Raw genomic sequence first — 23,838 nt, 5'->3', positions numbered from 1 at the left:
GCTAATCTATAAATAACAAGCATTTCTGAAGAGAAAATAACCAATCAAATAGAAACAAAAGTTCAGAATAGAAAAGAGGTCTATTTCTGCATTAAAATCTTAAACTTGTTGATTATGACTCAACAGTAAGAGACAAACACTAGGATATATCACAGTGAATTTTTTCAAAGAAGCATCCTTCCTGGAAGAGAGGGGAAATATGTCAACAAAAGGATAAAATTAGGTTAACCTCTAATTTTTTACCATTGTTTATCTCCAATTGACCAATCTCTACTGAATTCTGTGATAACTACTAAGGTTTGTGACTGTGGGTTCACACTCTTAGACTCAGGCAAATTGTATTATTGTACCAAGAAAAATAAAGACGCACATAGGCCAGCAAGGTTACTGCTTCTTTATTCAATAAAAACCTGACTTTTAGATTACTCCATTTGAACAAGATATAAATAATAGAGAAATGGTGTTATGAAACAATTACTATTAAATGCTGCAGTATTTAGTGACTTCTAGATAGTTACTATAAATATTTAAACACAAAAATAACATGTTTCATCTAAGAACTAAGGATATAAAAAGTATCTAGTTATAGAAAAACTGAGAAAGTAAAAAAGATGGTAAGTCCCTCCCATCCCTCCCTGGTGTTAGAATGATTAAAGTATATGTATACTAATTAGAGTGGTAGAGAATATAATTTTAATAATTGTTGGAAAACACTTTTAAAAGAATTATAGTCTTTCAAATTACAATAGGAAAAGGAAAATAAAATGTAGTCACTTCCATACCAAAATTAAGGAAAAGGAACAAAAAGAAATAGAATTTATATCTGACAATAAATTCAGAAATACCTGGTTTTTCACACTCACACAAACACAAATATGCACACACTCATACTGTATGCACTATATGAGATACACATATACACACTCACACTATATGTACTATATGAGATACACACACATACACACACTCACACTGTATGCACTATATAAGAGATAAACCTAAAGTAAAATATTGAAAGTTTTTAAAATTTCTTATATAAAAATATCAACTGGTCATTAAAAGACAAAGAGCATATAAGAAAGTGGATAAGAACAGACTATTCATAGAAAAGAAGATGCAAATTGTTAATTAACATAAAATAATGTTTATCTTCAAGTAGTTACAAAAATGCGAATTTAAGCTATAACGAGGCATAATTTTTCACTTCTCAAGATTCATAAAAATGATAAAGACTGATGACATCTGATGTGGATAAAAATGTAACAGAATGGGCTTCTTTATTTGATGGTAGAAGCACAAATGATTTTTAAAATACTTATACCATTTTAGTCAGTAAATCTCACTTTCAGGAACTAAGTCTACAGAAATGCAAGCATTAATATAAAATGAAACAATAAACACATAAACACAAATATACATACAAAGATGTCTGTTATAGAATTGTTGGTAGGAGCAAATATTTGACAAGTCATCAATAAGAGAAGCATTGAATAATTTGTGGAATACACTTAATGTGGAATATGATGCAGTTATAAAAAATTGTTCTATTATGTGTGACCTAGAATGATGGTCATGATATAAAGCAAAGTGAGAATGATACGAAAGTTTAAGTGTAATGTGTACATTGTGATTCTGTTTTTTAATAAAATGAAAAAGGAAAATACCCCCATAAAACCCTATATATGCATGTGCATTTGTGTGCTTTCTATGCCTGCAGGCCTAACATGCATAGGCGTAGGATACCAAACTCAAAGTACAGAGGTCCCATATATTCCTTGTCCCCACAGACAAATTCCCCCACTATCAACAGCTGCTCCCATAGTGGTACATTTGTTATAATCATTGATTGTACATATCATTGTCACCCAAAGTCCATAGTTTAGACTAAGATTCACTCTTGGTGTTGTACACTCTTGGGTTTTGACAGATGTCTTCCATCCAAATTATATTACACAATAGTTTCACTGCCCTAAAAACTTCACTATTCATTCTTTGTTCTTCTCCTATTCATCCCCTTGTTCCCTTTTAAATTCTGACAACCACTAATCTTTTTACTGTCTCTAGTTTTATTTTTTCCAGGATGTTACACAGTTGGACACAAACTGTATATATTCTTTTTCAGATTGGCTTCTTTCACTTAGGAATATGCATTTAAGATTCCTCCATGTTTTCTCATTGTTTGATAGCTCATTTCATTGTAGAACTGAAAAATATTCCATTGTCTGCAAGTACCACAGTTTCATTCACCTACTGAAGGACGTATTCATTCCTTCCAAGTTTTGGTCATTATGAATAAAGCTGCTATAATTTTTCACCTGGAGAGTCTGTGTGGCCAGAAATTTTCTAATTCTTTGGGTAAATAGCAAGGATTGCTGCATTGTATGGCAGGAGATTGTTTAGTTTGGTAGAAGATCACCAAACTTTCAAAGTGGCTGTGCCATTTTACATTCCCAGTAGCGATGAATGAGAGTTCTTCTGGCTCTACATCCTTGCCAGCATTTAGTGTGGTCAGTGTTCTAGATTTTGGCTATTCTAATAGGGTGTCGTGATATCTCATTGTTGTTTTAATTTGCATTTCCCTGATGGTATATGCTGTTCAATAGCATTTCATATGCTTTATTCTGTCTGTGTATCTTCTTTGCCGAGGTGCTTGTTCAGACTTTTTGTTCATTTTTTGTTAGGTTGTAAATTTTCTCATTGTAGAGTTTTAAGAGTTCTGTGTAATATTTGGATAATATTCTTTTATCAGATATGTCTTTTGTAAATATTTCTTACAATCTGTGGCTTGTATTCTCATTCTCTTGATGCAGTCTTTTGCAAACCAGAAGTTTTGAATTTTAATGGAGTTCAGCTTATCAGTCACTTCTTTCATGGGTCACGCCTTTAGTGTTTTATTTAAAAGGTTATCTCCATGTCCAAGTTCATCAAGGATTTCTCCTATGTCATTTGCTAGGATTTTAATAATTTTGCATTTTACATTGAAGTCTGTGATCTATTTTGAGCTAATTTTTGTGAAGTGTTCAGGGTCTGTGTATACATTAATTTTAGGGGTGAGGATATGAATGTCCAGTCGTCTTACCACCATTTGTTGAAAAGAGACTGCTCCATTTTATTACCTTTGCTTCTTTGTCAAAGATCAATTGACTATACTTATGTGAGTCTATTTCTGAGTTCATCTTCTGTTCCATTGATCTATTTGTCTGTGTTTTTTTCACTAATACTATAGTGTCTTGATTACTGTATTTTTATAGTAGGTTTTGAGATTGAGTAGTGTCAGTCCTCTAACTTTGCTCTTTTTTTTCAATATTGAATTCACTCTTCTGGATCTTTTTCCTCTTAACACAAACTTTAGAACCAATTTGTCAGTTTCTAAAAATAACTTCCTGGAATTTTGTTTGAAATTGCATTGAGTCTGTATGTCCAGCTGGAAAGAACTGGCATCATGTCATCATTGAGTCTTCCTACCCATGACCTGAAATATCTCTCCATTTATTTTTTTATATTATTTATCAGAGTTTTGTCGTTTTCTTCATATAAGATCTTGGACTTTTTTTTAGATTTACACCTAAGTATTTTATTTTTAAGGCTGCTGATGTAAATGATAATGTATCTTTAATTTCAAATTTCACTTGTTCATTAATAGTACAAAGAAAAGTGATTGACTCATATCTCTTGAATCCTGCAACTTTTATATAATTGCTTATTAGTTCTCAGAGATTTTTTTTTTTACTTATTTAAAAAAAATTCTACACGGACAATTATATCATCTGCAAACAAAGACTGCATTATTTTTTCTTATCAAACCAGATACATTTTATTTCTTTTTTTGTCATATTGCAATAGCTAAGGGTTCCAGTAAGATGTTGAAAGCAGAAGTGAAGGGGGATAGCTTTGCTTTGTTATCAGGAAGCTTCGAATTTCTCATTATTAAGTATGATATTAGCTATAGGACTTTTGTAGATGTCCTTTATTAAGTTGAGGAAGTCCCTCTCTATTCCTAGTGTGTTAAAAATGTTTATCATGAATGGGTGTTGAATGTTGTCAAATGCTTTTTCTGCATTTATTGATATGATTGCGTGATTTTTCTTCATTGGCCTATTGATGTGATGGATTGGATTAAATGATATTCCAATGTGGAATCAGCTTTCAAGACCTCAGATAAAAATCCACTTAATTGTGGTTTAGAACATAGGTGCTATCCCCAATAGCAAATTGAATTCATTAATGTATAAAAGTATACACTTTTATGTTGGAGATTTTTGTGTCTATGTTCATAAGAGGTACTTGTCTATCGTTTTCTTTCTTGTAATGTCTTTGACTTTTGATATTAGAGTAATGCTGGCCTTATAGAATGAGTTGCGAAGTGTTCCTCCCGCTTCTGTCTTCTGTAAGATATTGTGGAACATTGACATAATATTGTCCTTAAATGTTTGATAGAATTAATCAACAAACTCATCTGGGATTAGTATTTTTTGTTGTGTAACATTATTTTTGATTCAATTTATTGACTAGATATAGGCCTATTCAGATTTTCTATGTCTTTTTGTGTGAGTTTTGGCAGATCGTGATTGATGCATTTCATATAAATTATCATATCTGTGGACTTAGAGTTGCTCATATTTGTTTATTATCTGTTTAATGTCCATGGGATCTATAGTGATGTCCCTGTTTCATTTTTATATGAATACACTGCATTTAAATATACTTCCAAATAATGCTATACCACTTCATAGAGGTACAAGTAATTTATAATAACAAAATATTACTAATTTCTCCCTCCTAGCCCTTTTATCACTGCTATTATTCATTTCACTTATACATAAACATATATAAGCATAATTGAATACATGGTTGCCATTATTATTTGAAGGTATTCACTTTTATATCTATTAAGAATAAGAAAAATAAGCTTGAGGCTTGAGGATTAGCCCATCCTGCCATCACTGGAACCAGCAAATGCTGTCCAGGGGCCTGCATATTGGCCAATTCTACTCACCGCTAACGGTGCTCATGTGCACCATCTGGTGGCATGAGGACAGGCCCATCTCACTATAATTTTTACTAACAACCAGAGCCGAAGCCAATGAAGAATTCTCAGGCAGTGCTGACATTGATTGCATCCAAATACATCATAAAAAGATGACACTACTGTGCCAATCCAGAATTAAAGCCAAAACATCCTCCTGAAACAATACTTTAAATACAGCTACAGGAAAAATCTTTCTATATGAAAGAAGCCAATCCTTAAAGAGAACTGTCAAAATAGATGCAAAGATAAGGTAAGAACACGAGCACAAGAAATATGAACATTTAAGAAAAAATGACACTTATGAAGGAACACAATAATTCTTCAGTAAAATATCCCAAAGAAATGTACATCTGTTAAAAAGGCTGAAAAGGAACTAAAAATAATGTTCTTAAGGAAATGCAGTGAGATACAAGAGGATACAGATATATAATTAAAAAAAAAAAAAAGCCATTGGGAAGGCAATTCATGTCCTCAATGAGAATTTCAAGAAAGAGAAACATATATCATTAAAAAAAAACAACAGAAATTCTGGAACTAAATAATTAGATGGATGAAATAAAAAAAAAATACAATCAAGAGCCTCAACAATAGAGTAATTCAAGAAGAAGACTTTTTGAACTTGGTTTCTTAAAATAACAGAGCCAGATTTTTTTAAAAGGTGGGGGGAATAAAAATAAAAGAGAATAAAGAAAACCTACATGACATATAGGATACCGTAAAGCAAAAAAATTTGAATTTTATAATTTCCAGAAGAATAAGAAAAGGGAAATGCCATAGACAATCTTTTTATTGAAATAATATCTGAAAACTTCTTCCATCTTATGAAAGATATAGACATCTAGATATAGAAAGCTAAAATATCTACTAATAGATTCAATACAAATTCTCTGAGGAACATTAAAGTTACACTGTCAAAGGCTGAAGACAAGGGAGAATTTTAAAAATAGCAATAGGAAAACATCGAGTCACATGTAGATGAAATCCCATCAGACTTGTAGCAGATTTCTCAGTAAAAATCTTGCAGGCCAGGAGAGCATGAGAAACTATATTCAAAGTGATGAAAGAAAAATGCCAATGAAGAATACTAAACCCAGGAAAACTATCCTTTAAAAAGGATGGGGAAATAAAATCTTTTTCAGACAAGCAAAAACTGAAGGAAATTCATTACTACTAGATCAATCATATAAGAAATGCTTCAGGGAGTACAACGTCTATAAGTAAAAGGATGATGTCTACTATTCAGAAAGCACAAGAAAGAATTAAACTCATAGGTAGAGCAGACACACTAATGAAAACGAAAATGTAAAGATAAATAATAAAAGAGGAAAAAGGAACAAAAGATATACAGAGCATTCAGAGAACAGTTATCAAAATGACAGTAGTAAGTTCTCAGCTATCATTAACAATGTTGCATGTATATGGTTTAAATGCTATAATTATAAGACATAGACTGGCTGAATGGATAGAAAAGAAAACACAAAAGACCCTACCAAATGCTGCCAACAAAAAAAAGTCACATCATGTGTAAAGACACTGTATTACTCTGTCCTCACGCTGCTAATAAAGACATACCAAGACTGAATAATTTATAAAGAAAAGAGGTTTAATGAACTCACAGTTCCACATGGATGCGAAGGTCTCATAATCATGGTGGAAAATGAAGGCAGAACAAAGGGACATCTTATATGAAGGCTGGCAATACAGCTTGTGTAGGGAAACTCTCATTTATAAAACCATCAGATCTCATGAGACTTACTCACTATCACAAGAACATCACAGGAAAGATCCACACTTATGAGTCAATTATCTCCCAATGGGTCCCTCTCACAACAGATGGGAATTATGGGAGCTACAATTCAAGATGAGATTTGGGTGGGGACACAGCCAAACTATATCAGACACAAATAGACTGAAAGTGAAGTGACAGAAAACAATATCCCGTGCATATGAAAGCCAAAATCTTGCAGGAGTAGCTATACTTATATCGGACAAAGTAAACTTTAAGTCAAAGAACATAACAAGAGATAAAAAGGGTTAGTATGTAATGATGAAAGGATCAATTCATTAACAAGATACAACAATTGTAAATATATATGTACTCAACACTGGAGCACTAAGATATATAAAGCAAATATTATTAGCGCTAAAGACAGAGATAGACTCCAATACAGTAAGAGCTGGAAATTTCAACACCCCACTTTCAACACAAAACTTTCAGTGTTGAGTCGATCATCTAGAGAGAAAATTAACAAAGAAATATTGGGCTTAATCTGCACTACAGACCAAGTGAACCTAGCAGATATTTAGATAATATTTTATCCAACAGCTACAGAATACACATTCTTTTCACCAGCACATAGAACATTCTGCAGGATAAACCATATGCTAGTCTACAAAACAAGTCTCAAAAAATTTTTAAAAATCAAACTTATATTGAGCATCTTCCCAGAGTACAATGGAATAAAACTATAGATTAATAATAAGAGAAATTTTGGAAACTGTATTGAAATACAGCAACAGGCTTCCAAGTGATCATTGCATTAATGAAAAAAATTAAGATAAAAATGAAAAAATTCTGAAACAAATAAAAATGCAAACACAACATACCCAAACCTATGAAATATAGTAAAAGTAATGCTAAAAGGGAATTTATAGCAATAACCATATACATCAAAAAAGTGGAAAGATTTCAAATAAATATCCTAACAGTGCACTACAAGTAACTATAAAAGCAAGAGGAAACCAAGCCCAAAATTAATACAAAGAAGGAAAAAATAAAGATCAGAGCAGAAATGAAGGAAATAAAAACTAAAATCTAAACTAAACTAAATAATAAAAAGAATTAACAAATCAAAAAGGTTATTTCTTGAAAACATAAACAAAATCAATAAACCACTAGCTGGACTACCTAACAAAGAAAGAGAGAAGATCCAAATAAGTAAATCAGAAACAAAAAAGTACACATTATAACTGATACCACAGAAATACAAAGGATTATCAGAGATTATTTTGAGCAACTACACAGTAACAAATTGGAAAGCCTAGAGGAAATGAATCAATTCCTAAATACATCTACTCTGTAAGACAGAACAAGAATAAATAGGAAACATGAAGAGACCAATAACGAGTAACAAGATTGAATCAATAATAAAATGTCTCCCAAAAAAGAAAAGCCCAAGAGCAGATGGCTTTATTTCTGAGTTCTACCAAACTTTTTTTTTTTTTTTTTTGAGACAGAGTTTCGCTCTTGTTACCCAGGCTGGAGTGCAATGGCACGATCTCGGCTCATCGCAACCTCCGCCTCCTGGGTTCAGGCAATTCTCCTGCCTCAGCCTCCTGAGTAGCTGGGATTACAGGCACGCGCCACTATGCCCAGCTAATTTTTTGTATTTTTAGTAGAGACAGGGTTTCACCATGTTGGCCAGGATGGTCTCGATATCTTGACCTCGTGATCCATCCGCCTTGACCTCCCAAAGTGCTGGGATTACAGGTGTGAGCCACCACGTCCGGCCCTACCAAACTTTTAAAACAGAACAAATGCCAATTCTTCTCAATCTATTCTTAAAGAAAAAAAAATAATGAAGAGGAGAGAGTTCTTCTTAATTCATTCTACAAAGCCAGCATTACCCTGATAACAAAACCAGACAAAGAGATACCTAAAAGGAAAGCTACAAGCCAATATCTCTAATAAACAAACATGCAAACCTTCTCAACAAAATACTAGCAAACTGAATCTAGCAACATATCTTAAAATTAATAGAGCATGACAAAGTGGAATTTATCCCAAGGATGCAAAGAAGGTTCAACATACACAAATCAATAAATGTGATACATTACTTCAAAAGAATGAAGAGCAAAAACCATATGATTATCTCAATTGGCACAGAAAAAAAAAGCATTTGACATAAATCAAGAACTCTTTGATGAAATGTCTTAATAAACTGGCATAGAAACAAAGTATTTCAACTCAAAAAGGCCACGTATGAATAACCCATAGCTATCATCTTACAGAATGAGGAAACTGAAAGCCTATCTTATAAAAACTGGAATAAGACAAGGATGTCCACTTTCACCACTCCTATTCAACATAGCACTAGAAGTCTTAGCCAGAGCAATTATGCAAGAGAAAGAAATAAAGGGCTTCCAATTTGGAAAATAAGAAATAAATTGTCCCTCTTTGCAGATGACATGATTATACATAGAAAAATCTACTCCACCAGAAAACTCTCAGAACTGATAAATGAATTCAGTAAAGTTGCCAGATACAAAATTAGCATATGAGAATCAGCAGCATTTCTTTATACTATAATTAACAGGCTGAAAGAGAAATCAAGAAAGGAATCTGATTTACAATTTCTACCAGAAAAATAAAATAAAAACCTAGGAATAAAGTTAACCAAGGAGGTGAAGATCTCTACAATGAAAACTACAAAACTAATGAAAGACTGAAGAGAACACAAACAACTGTAAAGACCTAATATGCCTATGAATAGGAAAAATTAATATTGTTAAAATGATCATACTACTCAAAGCAATCTACAAATTTAAGGCAATCCCTATCACAATACCAATGACGTTTTTCACAGAAAGAAAAAACAATCTTAAAATTTGTATGGAAACACAAAAGACTTGAATAGCAAAAGCAATACTGAGCAAAAATAACAAAGATGGAGGTCCCACACTGCCTGACTTCAAAATATACTACAAAGCTATAGTAACCAAAACAACATAGCACTGATAATAAAAACAGGCACATAGACCAAGGGAACAGAATAGAGAAGCTAGAAATAAATCCACATATTTAAAGCCAACTTATTTCGACAAATATGCAAGAACATACATGGGAAGATGATGGTCTCTTTAATAAATAATGCTGGAAAAACTGGATGTTCATATGCAGAAAAATGAAACTAGACTCCTCTCACCATATATAAAAATCAACTCAAAATAGATAAAAGACTTGAACATAAAACCCAGAAATATAAAACTACTAGAAGAGAATATAGAAGAAATGCTTCAGAATATTTTTAGGGATAGATTTTTTGGCTGAGATTTCAAAAGCACAAGTAACAAAAACAAAAATAAACAAATATGACTTTATTAAACTAAAAACCTACACAGCAATGGAAACAATCAACGGAGTGGAGAGAAAACCTGTAGAATGGGACAAAATATGTGCAAATTATTTATCCAACAAGGGTTTAATTTCCAGAATATACAAGGAATTTGTACAGCTCAACAGCAAAACAAAACAACAAAACCTGATTAAAAAGTGAGCAAAACCTTGTAGTATAGTTTGAAGTTAGGTAGTGTGATGCCTCCAGCTTTGTTCTTTTGGCTTAGGATTGTCTTGCCTATGAGGGCTCTTTTTTGGTTCCATATGAAATTTAAAGTAGTTTTTTCTAATTCTGTGAAAAAAGTCAGTGGTAGCTTGATGGGAATAGCATTGAATCTATAAATTACTTTGGGCAGTATGGTCATTTTCATGATATTAATTCTTCCTATCCATGAGCATGGAATGTTTTTCCATTTATTTGTATCCTCTCTTATTTCCTTGAGCAGTAGTTTATGGTTCTCCTTGAAGAGGTCCTTCACATCCCTTGTAAGCTGTAGTTTTAGGTATTTTATTCTCTTTGTAGCAATTGTGAATGGGGGTTTGCTCATGATTTGGCTATCATTGGTGTATATGAATGCTTGTGATTTTTGCACATTGATTTTGTATACTGAGACTTTGCTGAAGTTTCTTATCAGATTAAGGAGTTTTGGGGCTGAGACAATGGGGTTTCCTCCATATACAATCATGTAATCTGCAAACAGAGATAATTTGACTTTCTCTCTTCCTATTTAAATACATTTTATTTCTTTCTCTTCCCTATTTCCCTGGACAGAACTTCCAATACTATGTTGAATAGGAGTGCTGAGAGAGGGCATCCTTGTCTTGTGCCGGTTTTCAAAAATGAATGTAACCAAACAGCATGGTACTGATACCCAAACAGCTATATAGATCACTGGAACAGAACAGAATCCCCAGAAATAACACCACACATCTACAACCATCTGATCTTTGACAAACCTGACAAAAACAAGCAATGGATAGGGATTTTGTATTTAATAAATGGTGTTGGGAAAACTGGCTAGCCATATGCAGAAAACTGAAACTGTACCCCTTTCTTACACCTTATGCAAAAATTATTTCTATTTTTGATCACTAGCATTTTAAAATTTTTTCCTAGAATTGTAATCTCTCTGCTTACATTTTCTATCTGTTCTTTTCTGTTGTCAATTTTTTCATTAAAGCTCTGAGCATATTTATCATAGATGTTTAAAAAGATTTCTGTTCTCATAATTCCAACATCATGGCCATGTATAAGTATGGTCCTTATGCTTGCTCTGGCTCTCCAAGCTGTGTTTTTTGCCTTCTGTATGCCTTGTAATTTTTTTCATAACTGATTATAATGTTCTGGGCAAATAAACTGTGATAAATCACCTTTAGTGATGTCATAATAAAGGTGTAGAAAAAGGGAATGTTTTATAAGCCTGTGATTAGGTCTTAGTCTTTTGGTGAGCCTGTGCCCTGGACTGTGAACTTTACCAGTGCTGCTCTTTTTTTTTCCCCTCCTTAGGTGGTACAGGACGGCCTTCCAACATGTGAAAGGCTAGAAGACCCTGGAGTTGGGTATTTTTTCCCTCAGGCAGGTCAGACTATGATAAAACCTCAGAAGGTTAGGCTCTAGCGGTAAAATAGTCGCCCCTGAGAGTGGGCCCTTTAAAGGAGAGCAGACTATTCAGCTTTTTAACAATTATTATTATTATTATTGAGACAGGGTCTTAATGTCACCCAGGCTGGAATGCAGTGATGTAAATCATGGCCCACTGCAGCCTTGACCTCCTGGGTTCAAGTGATGCTCCTACCTCAGTCTCCTGAGTAGCTGGGACCACCAGCATGTGCCACCATGCCTGGCTTATTTTTTGTAATTATTTGTAAAGATAGGGTCTCACTATGTTGCCCAGGCTGGTCTCAGACTTCTGGGCTCAAGTGATCCTCCCACCTCTGACTTATTTTATAATAGTTTTTTCCCCTCCTACTACCAGAAGCACAAGAGGACTTTCTCATCTGATATTTACTGTGAGGACCTAGTAGATAGAGAGATCCTGAAGGTGAAACTCATAAAAGTATGTAGCCACCCACTATGACTGGGGACCCTTGGAGTGTTTAGCTCTCAAAGTTGTTTCACACTGAGCCTTCAGCAATTTGCCAATTACAGTTTAATTTTTTCTACCCCCACAACGGTTGCTATGGAGGATTCTGCTCATGGATCTCTGCTTCAGTAAGTTGTGATTCTGTTTCTCTAATTTGGGGATCTTCTCTGTCTCTCCAACTTTAGGGCAGTGGTTTGCCCTGTGACCTCACTTCTCTGATCTAAGAAGAGTTGTTGATTTTTTAATGGATTCAGCTTTTTACTTGTTAGTATGGATTGGCAACTTCTAAGATTCTTACATGCCAAACTGAAAAGTATAAGTTCTCAAAACAACTATTTTTATACCAGTATTTCATTGGTTTATATAGTATTATGTATTACAATTAAATGCTAAATATAACTTAGTGTTAAGGAATTGACTTAGTAAATAAGCGACTGAAGTGGTGGGAGAAAAAATATATGACCACATCAGAAACTAAACTACTAGTTGGGGGTCTTTATTGTTCTTTGGGCATTAGTTAATATGTTTTGACGAAAATAATAGAAACTATTGATCATCCCAGCAAATCGGGTAAATGAAAGTTAATTTTAAAGGCTTCTGCTAGATATGTGTGTTCATGTGTGTACATATGCATTCACATTTAAATATATGCTTCTACACAGTACTTTTTACTCTTAATGTTTTATTGCAGATATATCACTTGTTTCTAAACATAACATGAAAAAAAAAATATCTGCTTAATATTTGATTTTATTTTCCCTCATCTATTTTACCATTCCATTATTAGATTTATTTTCTACTTTAGCTTTGTTTTATTTATGTAGATAAATTTTGAACAAGACTCAATTTACTTGACCTTTAAGTTAGCATTTACTATGGACCACTACTTCCTCAAAATGATCTATTCTCTTGGCTTTCCTTCTAACTCTCTGGCTTCACTATTTGTCTATTTGACATCTTTCCTGAATCTTTGAAAGTCAGCTCAAACATCATCTGTTTAAACCTTAACACGTAATTTAGCCACTCCACCTCTTCTTCTATTTTCTATCTCAATGGCAACACAATACAGATGGCAACCAACTTACCATGGTTGGACTTATAATTTTTGTAATTACAATGAGTTTATTGGAATGTAAACTCATTGTAAGTCAAGGAGCATCTGACTCTTTTATTGTAAGCACCAGATGACCCGAGAATGATCCTTGACATGTCCATCTTGGTTAATTTTGGTTTTAAAATCACATTAAATTTGCTTCCTGTTTCTCAGATCTATTCACATATTTCTAGATTCTCTCTTACCGTCAAGTGCAATAAACCATTATCTGAAGCAATGACTATGTAATAGCCTCATAAAGACTGACCTATATACTTTCTTGAACCTCTCCAAACCATCCAGCATGTGGCTGTTAATATGATTATTGAAAAAAATAAACCTGAAAAATTAATCCCCTGTTTGTAAGTAGAAATACATTAATTATTGCTTTTAGGATTGATATAAAACTTCTTAAAATGTCCTTAAGGCCACACATAATATGATCTCTTCCAGCCCCCTGGCTTTATGTGGAACTAGTTCTGTCTGTTCCTCTCTCAGCCATATTCCTACTTTCCCTTGCTCTCTTCTTTCCGCCACATACAGGCAACGTTCCTTCTTTCTTCAAAGTAGTCACGTATACTGTTTACTACTGAATCCCCCTTTTCCCTAGGATACTTACTATACAGACCTCTTCTGAAGTGTACCCTTCTCCAGGAAGTATTCATTGAGGCTTTTAAGTAAAACTTTGTATAGGCTTTCATGGCAGCATATATATTGTATTTATAACAGTTATCAAATTGGGAGTTTATTGCTATTATTGAATTAATATCTTTGCCACTAAATAGTAAACTTCTTGAGGGAAGGAGCCATGTATGATTTTGATGCCTATTGCATTCCTAATACTAAATGGCACATAGTAAATGCTCAAGTATTTGATCAAAGAATAAATGACTTTAATTTAAACTAAGAATTAACTATTAAGTCATACTACAATCTGCTAAGATGTTTGACAAATGGTAAAATAACAGAATTCCAGGAACAATATATGCTTTTTTCCAATTTCATGCAGAGTACAGATTTTCTAAAAAATAAGCAGCACATTTTAAAAGATTCCCTAAATGAGGATTCATATGGCACAAGGTTTGGGAAATGGATGGGTTGTCATAGTGATGATCAGAAATGAAAAATATTTTTACTTTACTTGAGGTCAGGAGTTTGAGACCAGCCTCGCCAATTGGCAAAACCGCCTTTACTAAAAATACAAAAATTAGCTGGGCGTGGTGGTGCATACCTGGAATCTGGCTACTCAGGAAGCTGAGGCAGGAGAATTGCTTGAACCCGGGAGGTGGAGGTTGCAGTGAGCAGATTATGGCACTGCACTCCAACCTGGGCTAGAGTGAGACTCCATCTCAAAAAAAAAAAAAAAAAAAGAAAAGAAAGCAATAAAGAAATGAAGAATATTTCTACAGGGACCAAGTTTATTTCTAGCAAGAGACATGAGACTGAATATATTCTTTGCCAAAACTTTCTAATCCTTAGACTCAGCTCTACTAAAAGAATGAAAAAAGAAATGAAAGGAAGCAGCAATCAGCTATGAGCAATAATTAAACATTAGCTTGCTAGCTCTAGCACATGCAATCATGAAGAGTAACTGTGAGCCATATTGACTTTTTCTCCTGAAGAGAAAAATAGGAAAAAAATTAAGAAGAAAACTGTCATATGACAGAGAATCTAGAAATTGGGTAAGAATGAGCAGCTGTTTCATTTCATTACCTTTGCCTTTTTCCAGCTTTATTTTTGGACAGTTAGTTGATCTAAAAAGCAATAGTTCTCCATCTGTCAGTTTTTGTTACAAATACATACAGAGAGAGAGAGACACACACACAGAAAGGCATTCAGTAATATGCATTTACCTTAGGTTCACAGGTATGCAGTTTGGCTGGGTTCAATTATCTCCATGTGTTTCATTATAAGTCACAAGATGGAAGGAGCAGCTGTGTGGAAGTTTTAAAATATGCCCACAAATTCCTTGATACTCCACCTAACAAGAGGTAGAGTTTAAATTCCCTCCTCTTGAGTGTGGAGTGGAATTAGTGACTCACTGCAAGGCAACTGAATAATGTAGAAATGGCAGGAAAGACATATGGCTTCCTCCTCGGTTTCTCTTACATTTATATTTGGGGGAAAGTCAGAAACTGTCTTGTAAGGACACTGAAGAAAGCCTGTAGAGAGGCTCATGTGGTGAGAAATTGAGGCATTCTGCCAATACCTATATGAATGAGTCATCTTGGGAACAGACCCTTCAGTCCTGGTAAAGTCCAGGTGACTACTGACATGGTCAACATCTTGACTGCCTCCTCATGGAAGAGGCTGAACCAGAAGCTCCCAGTTAAGCATCTTCCAAATTCTTGACCCACAAAAACTATACAGAAAGCCTCAATTTCTTGTCACGTGTCTTTTGGACAAACTCAACATTAATGACAGAGAAGCATACTTCTCTATAGTAGGCCAAATAGTGGCCACCCAGATATAAAATTCTGATCTCTGGAAATGTATAAGGTAAAGGAGCCTAAAGATGTGATTGAATTAAGAATGTTGATGTGATGAGATTATTTTGGATTACACAAAAAGGAAGTGAAGTGAAGATGGAGGCAGAGACTGGAGCCACGAGGCCACAAGCCAAGGAACACACCAAAGAATGCTGGCAAACACCAGAAGATAGAAGAGGCAAACAGTGCATGCTCTCCCAGAACCTCTAGAAATGTGAGATAATAAATTTTTATTGTTTTGAGCCTCCAAGTTTTTGGTAATTTGTTACATCAGCTATATGGAATGAGTACATCCTCTAATTTGGTGAGTTAGATGTCAAATAGTGGCTGAATAACAATCTACTCTACTTAAGCATCCCTTCAAAAATAATCAGAAAATTTAAAAGGAAACATTATGCACTGATACTGGCAAAATAAATGAACAAATGAATTAACACAAAAATAGGCAAAAGGAAAATGAAGTATCTAGACCAAAGTTTAATTATCCACGAAAGCAATGGAAAATGTGAAGTCTCTAAGAAACTAAAGTAAAAAGAGCTAAAAACAATACAGTATGAAAGAAAACAGAAAGAAACAAATGTTGTTTGGATTTAGGGGAAATATAGAGAACAAAATAAAAACCAGAAATGAATACTCCATTAAAACAGGCATACGAAAGACATGGTGGGCAAAACCATACAAAACGAAATTGTGTGTGTGTATGCGCATCTGTGTGTATATATATACATGCACACAATAAGAAAAAGTTCAATGGAAGATTCATTTTTATGTAATTAGTGTTTCTAAAGAAGAGACTTAAAATGTAATTAACAAATTCAAAGATAGAAGAAAACTATGCTGAAATTAAAGAAGATCTAATTCACAAATGTAAAGAACATTATGTATTTGAAGAACTTGAAAGAAAAGGAGTGGAGAAGTGGCCAAGATGGCCAACTAGAAGTAGATAGGGTGAGTAGCTCTCACAAAGAGGAACAAAAAGGGTGAGTAAATACAGCACCTTCCGCTGAAACATCCAAGTACTCTCATTCGGACTAATCAAGGAAACAACTTGACCCATGGAGAACAGAGAAAAGAAAGGCAGGACGACAGCCCACCTGGGAGTGACACCCAGCCAGGCGAATCTCCCCTGCCCAGGGAAGCGGAGAGTGAATATGTGACCCTGGAAACCACACTCTTCCCATAGATCTTTGCCACCTTGAGTTGGGAGATCCCCTCCTGAACCCACTCCACCAGGGCTTTCAGTCTAACACACAGAGATACCAGGAGTCTTGGCAGAGCAGCAGTTCAGGCACACGTTGGAGCTTCCCAGCAAAAGTAACTGCAGCTCCAGCAAAGCGGGACATTAGATCCCTGCGCATACCCTTAGGAAAGAGGCTGAATCCAGGGGATCAAGCAATGATAGTCTGTGGGCCCCACTTCCATGGTGCCTCAAAGGATAAGACCGATTGGTTTGGAATTCCAGCCAGCCACCTGCAGCAGTGTTGTGCCTACCTGGGACAGAATTCTCAGGGAGAGGGGCAAGCCACCATCTTCACTGTTTGGGTGAGTCACCTTTTTCAGCCTGATGGCTTGGGAGAGTCCAAACCTATCAGGGGCAGAAGGGATCCCCCAGTACAGCACAACTGCTCTACCAACATATGACCAGACTGCATCTAAGCAGATCACTGAGTCATCCCTCCTTATTGGGCAGGACCTCCCAACCAGGGCCTCCAGCCCTTCCTGCTGGTGTTCTCTGGCCTGCAGAGATTTGTAAACTCCCTGGAACAAGGTCCCAGAGGGAGGAGTGGGCTGGCCATCTCTGCTATTTGGGTCAGAGCCTGTCCAGTCTGCAGGCTTTGGAGAGCTCAAGCCAACTGGCAATGAAGCAGTACTACAGCACTGTACAGCTGCTCTACAGAAGCAGGGCCAGACTGTTTCTTTAAGAGAGTCCTCAATCCTCTTTCTCCTGACCGGGCAAGATCTCCCAACCAGGAACTCCAGGCACCTTCTACAGGTGCATTCCACCTGGCAACAGGTTCATACCTCCCTGGGCCGGAGCTTCTAGAGGAAGTAGTAGGCTACCATCTGTGCTGTTTTGCAACCTTCACTGGTGATACTGTCAGCTTCTGGAAAATCCAAGGCAACTGGGGACTGGAGCAGACCCACAACAAACCACAGCAGCCCTATGGAAAAGGGACCAGATTGTGCCAAGGAAAAAAAAAAAAACCCAATCTCAAAGACTGAAGGTAGATAAACCCACAAAGAGGAGAAGGAATCAGAGCAAGAATGCTGAAAACTCAAAAAGTCTAAGTGCCCTCTTTCCTGCAAGTGACCTCATTACCCCTCCAGCAAGAATTTGAAATAGCCAGTATAGAGAAGAACTTAATCCTTCTGATAGGGCTGAAAAACACACTATAAGAATTTCATAATGCAATTACAAGTATTAATAGAAGAATAGACAAAACAGAGGAAAGAATTTCAGAGCTTGAAGACTGGCCTTATGAAATATGACAGGCAGAAAGGAATAGAGAATAAAGAATGAAAAGGAATGAACAAAACCTCTGAGAAATATTGAATACCATATCACACCAGTCAGAACGGCTATTACTAAAACGTCAAAAAATAACATGCTGTCAAGGTTGCAAAGAAAACGGAATGCTTATACACTGTTGGTGGGAATGTAAATCAGTTAAGCCATTGTGGAAGATGGTGTGGCAATTTCTCAAAGACCTAAAGACAGACATATCATTCAACCCAGCAGTCCCATTACTGGGTATATACCCAAAGAAATCGAAATCATTCTGTTATAAAAACACATGCACATGTATGTTTACTGCAGCACTATTCACAGTGGCAAAGGCATGGAACCAACCTAAATGCCTATCAATGATAGACTGGATAAAGAAAATGTGGTACATATACACCATGGAACACTATGCAGCCATAAAAAAGAATGAGATCAATGAGATCATGTCCTTTGCAGAGACATGGATGGAACTGGAGGCCATTATCCTTAGCAAAGAAATACAGGAACAGAAAACCAAATACCACATTTTCTCACTTATAAGTGGCACCTAAACGATGAGAACATATGGACATATACAGGGGAACAATACATACTGGGGGCCTTCTGGAGGATGGAGGGTAGGAGGAGGTAGAGGATCAAAAAACAACTAATGAGTACTAGGCTTAATACCTGGGTGACGAAATAATCTATACAACAAACCCCCATGACACAAGTTTACCTATGTAACAAGCCTGCAGTTGTACCCCTGAACTTAAAATAAATGTTTAAAAATAGAGAAAGAAAAAGACACTAAAAACATGAAAAGAAATGAAAGCATAAAACTCACTGTAAAGTATAAAACTCAATGTAAAGATATAGTCAAATTCAGAGTGCTCTAATGAATTTGTATGTAATTACAGTATATAAGGAAATTTTAGTCTTAAAATCACTTTTCCTCTAGTATAAGAGTTAAAAGGCAAAAGTATTAAAAAAGCTTCACCTAAAAAAAAAGAACTTCTACAATGTCATCTTTTATACTAGAAAATACTACAGTTCAGTCTGTATAATCTTGGCTTTTCTCTTTTGATTCTCCATATTCATAAAAATTTTGAAGAAATTTGTTTCTTATATGCATCTTGATATATATGACACGTGATTTGTTTCTTTTTTTTTTCCCAAGACAGAGTCTTGCTCTGTTACCCAGGCTGGAGGGCAGTGGTGCAATCTCTGCTCCCTGCAACCTCTGCCTCCCAGGTTCAAGCAATTCTCCTGTCTCAGCCTCCCAAGTAGCTGGAATTACAGGCATGTGCCACCATGCCTGGATTTTTTTTTTTTTTTTTTTTTTAACTAGAGATAAAGCTTCACCATGTTGGCCAGGCTGGTCTCTAACTCCTGACCTTACAATCTGCCTGCCTTGGCCTCCCAAAGTGCTGGGATTACAGGTGTAAGCCACCTTGTCCGGCTGTGAATTGTTTCTTATATGCATCTTGACATATGTGATGTGAATAAAAAACAATTATTGTGACTTTGGTTAAGTAATTATATTGTTTACTAAATAAAGAAATGGCCATCTAAGTTTCTTTCCAATACCATGTATCTATAATTCTTACTCTGAGCCATTCTCTTGGTATGGCATGAATGAAAAGAATTTTAGAAAGCAACAGTAATTGTCAGTCATATAGATCTATATTGGATGCATTAATAAAATATACTAACCTCAATGAATTAATAACTGTGACCTCTATAGGAGTCAACCTTTTAAGGGTATAGTAACACATTTACATTCTATATCAAACATTAGGCAAACAAATCAACTGGTATAACTTTACCTTTTTGTGGATCTGCCAAAAATAAGTTTTATTAATAACCTAGAACAGCAGCCTAACCACTATGGCTTTTTAAATATTCATGTGTCTTGCAATTTGTTAAACTGTTGCAAGAAATTGGCACTCATTATGTGACATATAGTCTGATATGATATTTTGGTGAATTGGAAGATATCATATAGATTAACTGCACATTTTTCACCTTTTTTGAAGGATGACATGGCAAAAATTAAATACTCTATGTTTTATCAAAGAAAAAAATATGTATGAGTTATGGTCCTTGGGGTAAGTGGAAGTCAACATGAAAATGACTTAATAGGCAAATATTAATTATCTACTACATTTTCAGGAATATGTAAAATGGCAATGTGAAGATAGTCATTGAAAATGTATCTTTTACACTCGAGATGTTTGTATTCGGACATTTCTTGCAGATAAAACTGATAGCATATGCATTTTAAAATCAGGGTAAACCCAGAGATCATTTCTGCTTTTCACAGGTGATAAGAGCAATGCATACTTTTCTGAGAGGCAGATGAGGATTCAAAGCCCATGACCAAATCTTGCCATTGCTCCACTTCTTATCATGTTTCTCTGGTGACATTATGTAGGCTAAGATTGTTTTCAGTCCTAGAAACTCTGATAGCATGGAATTGCTAGTTTGCTGGACAGAGCCAGTCCAACCCAGTGCAGAAGAAAATCTAAAACCTTAGGGAGTTTTCCTAATATCAACTACATTACTGATTTAGGTAATCACTACCTTCTTTTACTACATTCCTTAGAAATGGAAAAAAAAAAAAAAAAAAAAAAAAAAGCATGTACCAGTCTGCTTTCCCATTCCTATGTTTATAATACACACACATCCAATTACAATGTTTCCCAGGAAAATTCTACCTCGACTATCCCAGAAAATTGGATTGCTAAAAATGTGAATAAATTTCAACCTTCATTCGCACTGTCAGTTTCAAAGTACTGTCTAATACAGACAGGTTTTATGTTGCTCGCACATCCAAATTATTAGTTGTGACTGTTGAAAATAGTATGTTAATTATAAGCCTAAAGTCTTGGCTCAACTGAAGAGAGTGTAAAAGACACAAGCAATATCACCTCTTGGTCTAGGAAAGGGTAAAGGTCTTAGGTATGTTATATATTTGTGATTCTCTCTCTTATGTGTTGAGCTTTGTATGGATCCCTCCATTCTAATATAGATTTCTTTTCTTGTTGTTGATGGCAGGAAATTGGACTGAATAATCTCTTAAATATATCTCAACTTAATGATTTCACATTTTATAGTAGTTTGTCTATATAGCACAATTTCTAAAATAGGTAATTTTATTTCCCTAGATGAGCCAGATTATCTTAGCGAATTCTGGGATTCAATTATAGGATCTGGGAGGGGCTCTAATATGGGAGGGTTTGTGTATACACTTATTTATCCTTCAACTATAGAAAACTATGCTTCATGCATAGTAAGCTAAGCCAGGCAAAAGTTATTGTCCTTAAAATGTACATATAAATACCAGATATTATAAGATTATTATTTTTATCATTACTAGATATTAGAAAATTACTCAGTTTTAACCATATTATTTTATGTTATTTATTACAGGACAGCATGAAAGAAATTGGTAGCAATTGCCTGAATAATGAATTTAACTTTTTTAAAAGACATTTATGTGATGATAATAAGGTAATGATAATTATTTGGAGTCTGCCATTCAAGCTTGATTTTATAAAAGCTTATTTTTTTGTGCCTGTGTTAGACAATTATATGAATACTATTAATATATGCAGTCTGGCCACATAATTCCCATTGATTAAATCATACTATGGTCCTCTTTTATATTTTCATTTTACAAATAGCCCTGTGCTTATTTTTTTTATTTTTTTTTTTTTGAGACGGAGTTTCGCTCTTGTTACCCAGGCTGGAGTGCAATGGCACGATCTCGGCTCACCGCAACCTCCGTCTCCTGAGTTCAGGCAATTCTCCTGCCTCAGCCTCCTGAGTAGCTGGGATTACAGGCACGCGCCACCATGCTCAGCTAATATTTTGTATTAGTAGAGACGGGGTTTCACCATGTTGACCAGGATGGTCTCGATCTCTTGACCTCGTGATCCACCCGCCTCGGCCTCCCAAAGTGCTGGGATTACAGGCTTGAGCCACCGCACCCAGCCCCCCCGTGCTTATTAAATAACAATTTTCTTTTCTGTTTTACTATTCTATTTTTTACCTTGAAAATACTATAATTGTTGAATTCAAAGTCACGTCTGTCTCTTATTTCTAAATTTCTTTTCTTTTTTCTTTTTTTTGAGACAAAATCTCACTCTGTCACCAGGCTGGAGTGCAGTGGTGCAATCATGGCTCACTGCAACCTCTGCCTCCCAGGTTCAAGCAATTCTCCTGCCTCAGCCTTCTGAGTAGCTTTGACTACAGGCATGTGCCACCACACTCACCAAATTTTTATATTTTTTAGTAGAGACTGGGTTTCACCATGTTGACCAGGATGATCTCGATCTCCTGACCTCATGATCTGCCCACCTCAACATCCCAAAGTGGTCGGATTACAGGTGTGAGCCACCGCACCCAGCCTTTAAATTTCTTATACAGAAAAATGCTTGTTAATGTGATTGCTTGCACACATACAAATATAAGTCATTCGTATAATTTAGTTGGAAGCATCTTGAAGATGTTTCTTTCAATATTTGCTTATCACTAAATGATTATCACCTCTAGTTGGTATAATATTACACTTTGCAAAACCTAAAAAGTTTATGCCATTTCTCCCTACAGAAACTAGTGTGCTATTTGATAGTCTTTTTAAAACTCACAGTAGCTAAGTTAGCCTCATAAATTCTATTTTTAGTCCTTAGCTTTCTTTTTTAGATTTCAAAATAAATTTTTAATTTCTTAATTTAAATATCTGAAAAACTTACGTTTTAGGTGACTGCAGTCCTTTGTTTTCCTATTAGTAGCTATTTATCCATAGCTCAGAAGATGCAAGAAATACTAAGAAAAACCATACATACCTCTTATAATACATTGTTGCTTCCAAAAGCCTTCTCCTTTGGTTATCATGCTTAAAATAAAATAATCTTGTAACATGTTCACCCACAAGCGATAAAATCACATAGTCATAATAGAGGAAAGAAACTTTAAAAGTCAAGATAATCATTAAACCAAGTTCTACACTTCATGCTGTCACCTAGGAGCTAAACAGTTTTAGTTTTGTAACTTGTCAGTAACGTGATTAACTGGAATAGAAAGCTGGGGTGGAGGTGGGGCATTACTTAACAATACAGCTCAGGCTCTAGACTCCTTAAGAAAGCTTATCATTTCTTAATATTTTATTTGAACCACAGCCCTTCTGACTTTTTCCTATAATAGGAAGGTATGTTTTTATTCCGTGCTGCTCGCAAGTTGAGGCAATTTCTTAAAATGAATAGCACTGGTGATTTCGATCTCCACTTATTAAAAGTTTCACAAGGCACAACAGTACTGTTGAACTGCACCAGCAAGGTAAGCTAAGGACTATTTACTTTAAATAAAAATATAAACCACTTCTGTGCCAAGATACCACAATTCTCTGATGATTATATCCATTATCATAGAATCCTAAGTGCTTATTATCATCCAGATTTGAAGTATTTTTTACTCAATTCTAGAATAGGAAAGACTCAGTTTGGAAATACCTATGTATCTCTTGGCTAGAGTGAAA

At 35.1% G+C, this 23,838-nt stretch overlaps 1 protein-coding gene across 3 annotated transcripts in view; it reads left to right on the top strand.

Annotated features, from left to right (window-relative positions):
* The window catches only part of IL7 (interleukin 7), an 80,852-nt gene that overhangs the window by 38,864 nt on the left and 18,150 nt on the right, over positions 1–23,838 (top strand). For 2 of the 3 annotated variants that reach the window (XM_012450930.3, XM_012450929.2), the window contains exons 3-4: positions 21,732–21,812; positions 23,508–23,639. In XM_012450930.3, the coding sequence (XP_012306353.1) occupies positions 21,732–21,812; positions 23,508–23,639 (213 nt within the window). Of the gene's footprint in view, positions 1–12,331; positions 12,358–21,731; positions 21,813–23,507; positions 23,640–23,838 lie in introns of all 3 variants that reach the window. The other variant, XM_064384289.1, reaches the window with a different exon arrangement.

Source organism: Aotus nancymaae, unplaced genomic scaffold (genome assembly GCF_030222135.1).
Source record: "Aotus nancymaae isolate 86718 unplaced genomic scaffold, 86718_ANA_hifiasm-v0.15.2.pri h1tg000036l, whole genome shotgun sequence".
NCBI lineage: Eukaryota > Metazoa > Chordata > Mammalia > Primates > Aotidae > Aotus > Aotus nancymaae.
The sequence above is the reverse complement of the archived record's forward strand: the minus strand, read 5'-3'. Positions and strand labels throughout refer to the sequence as shown.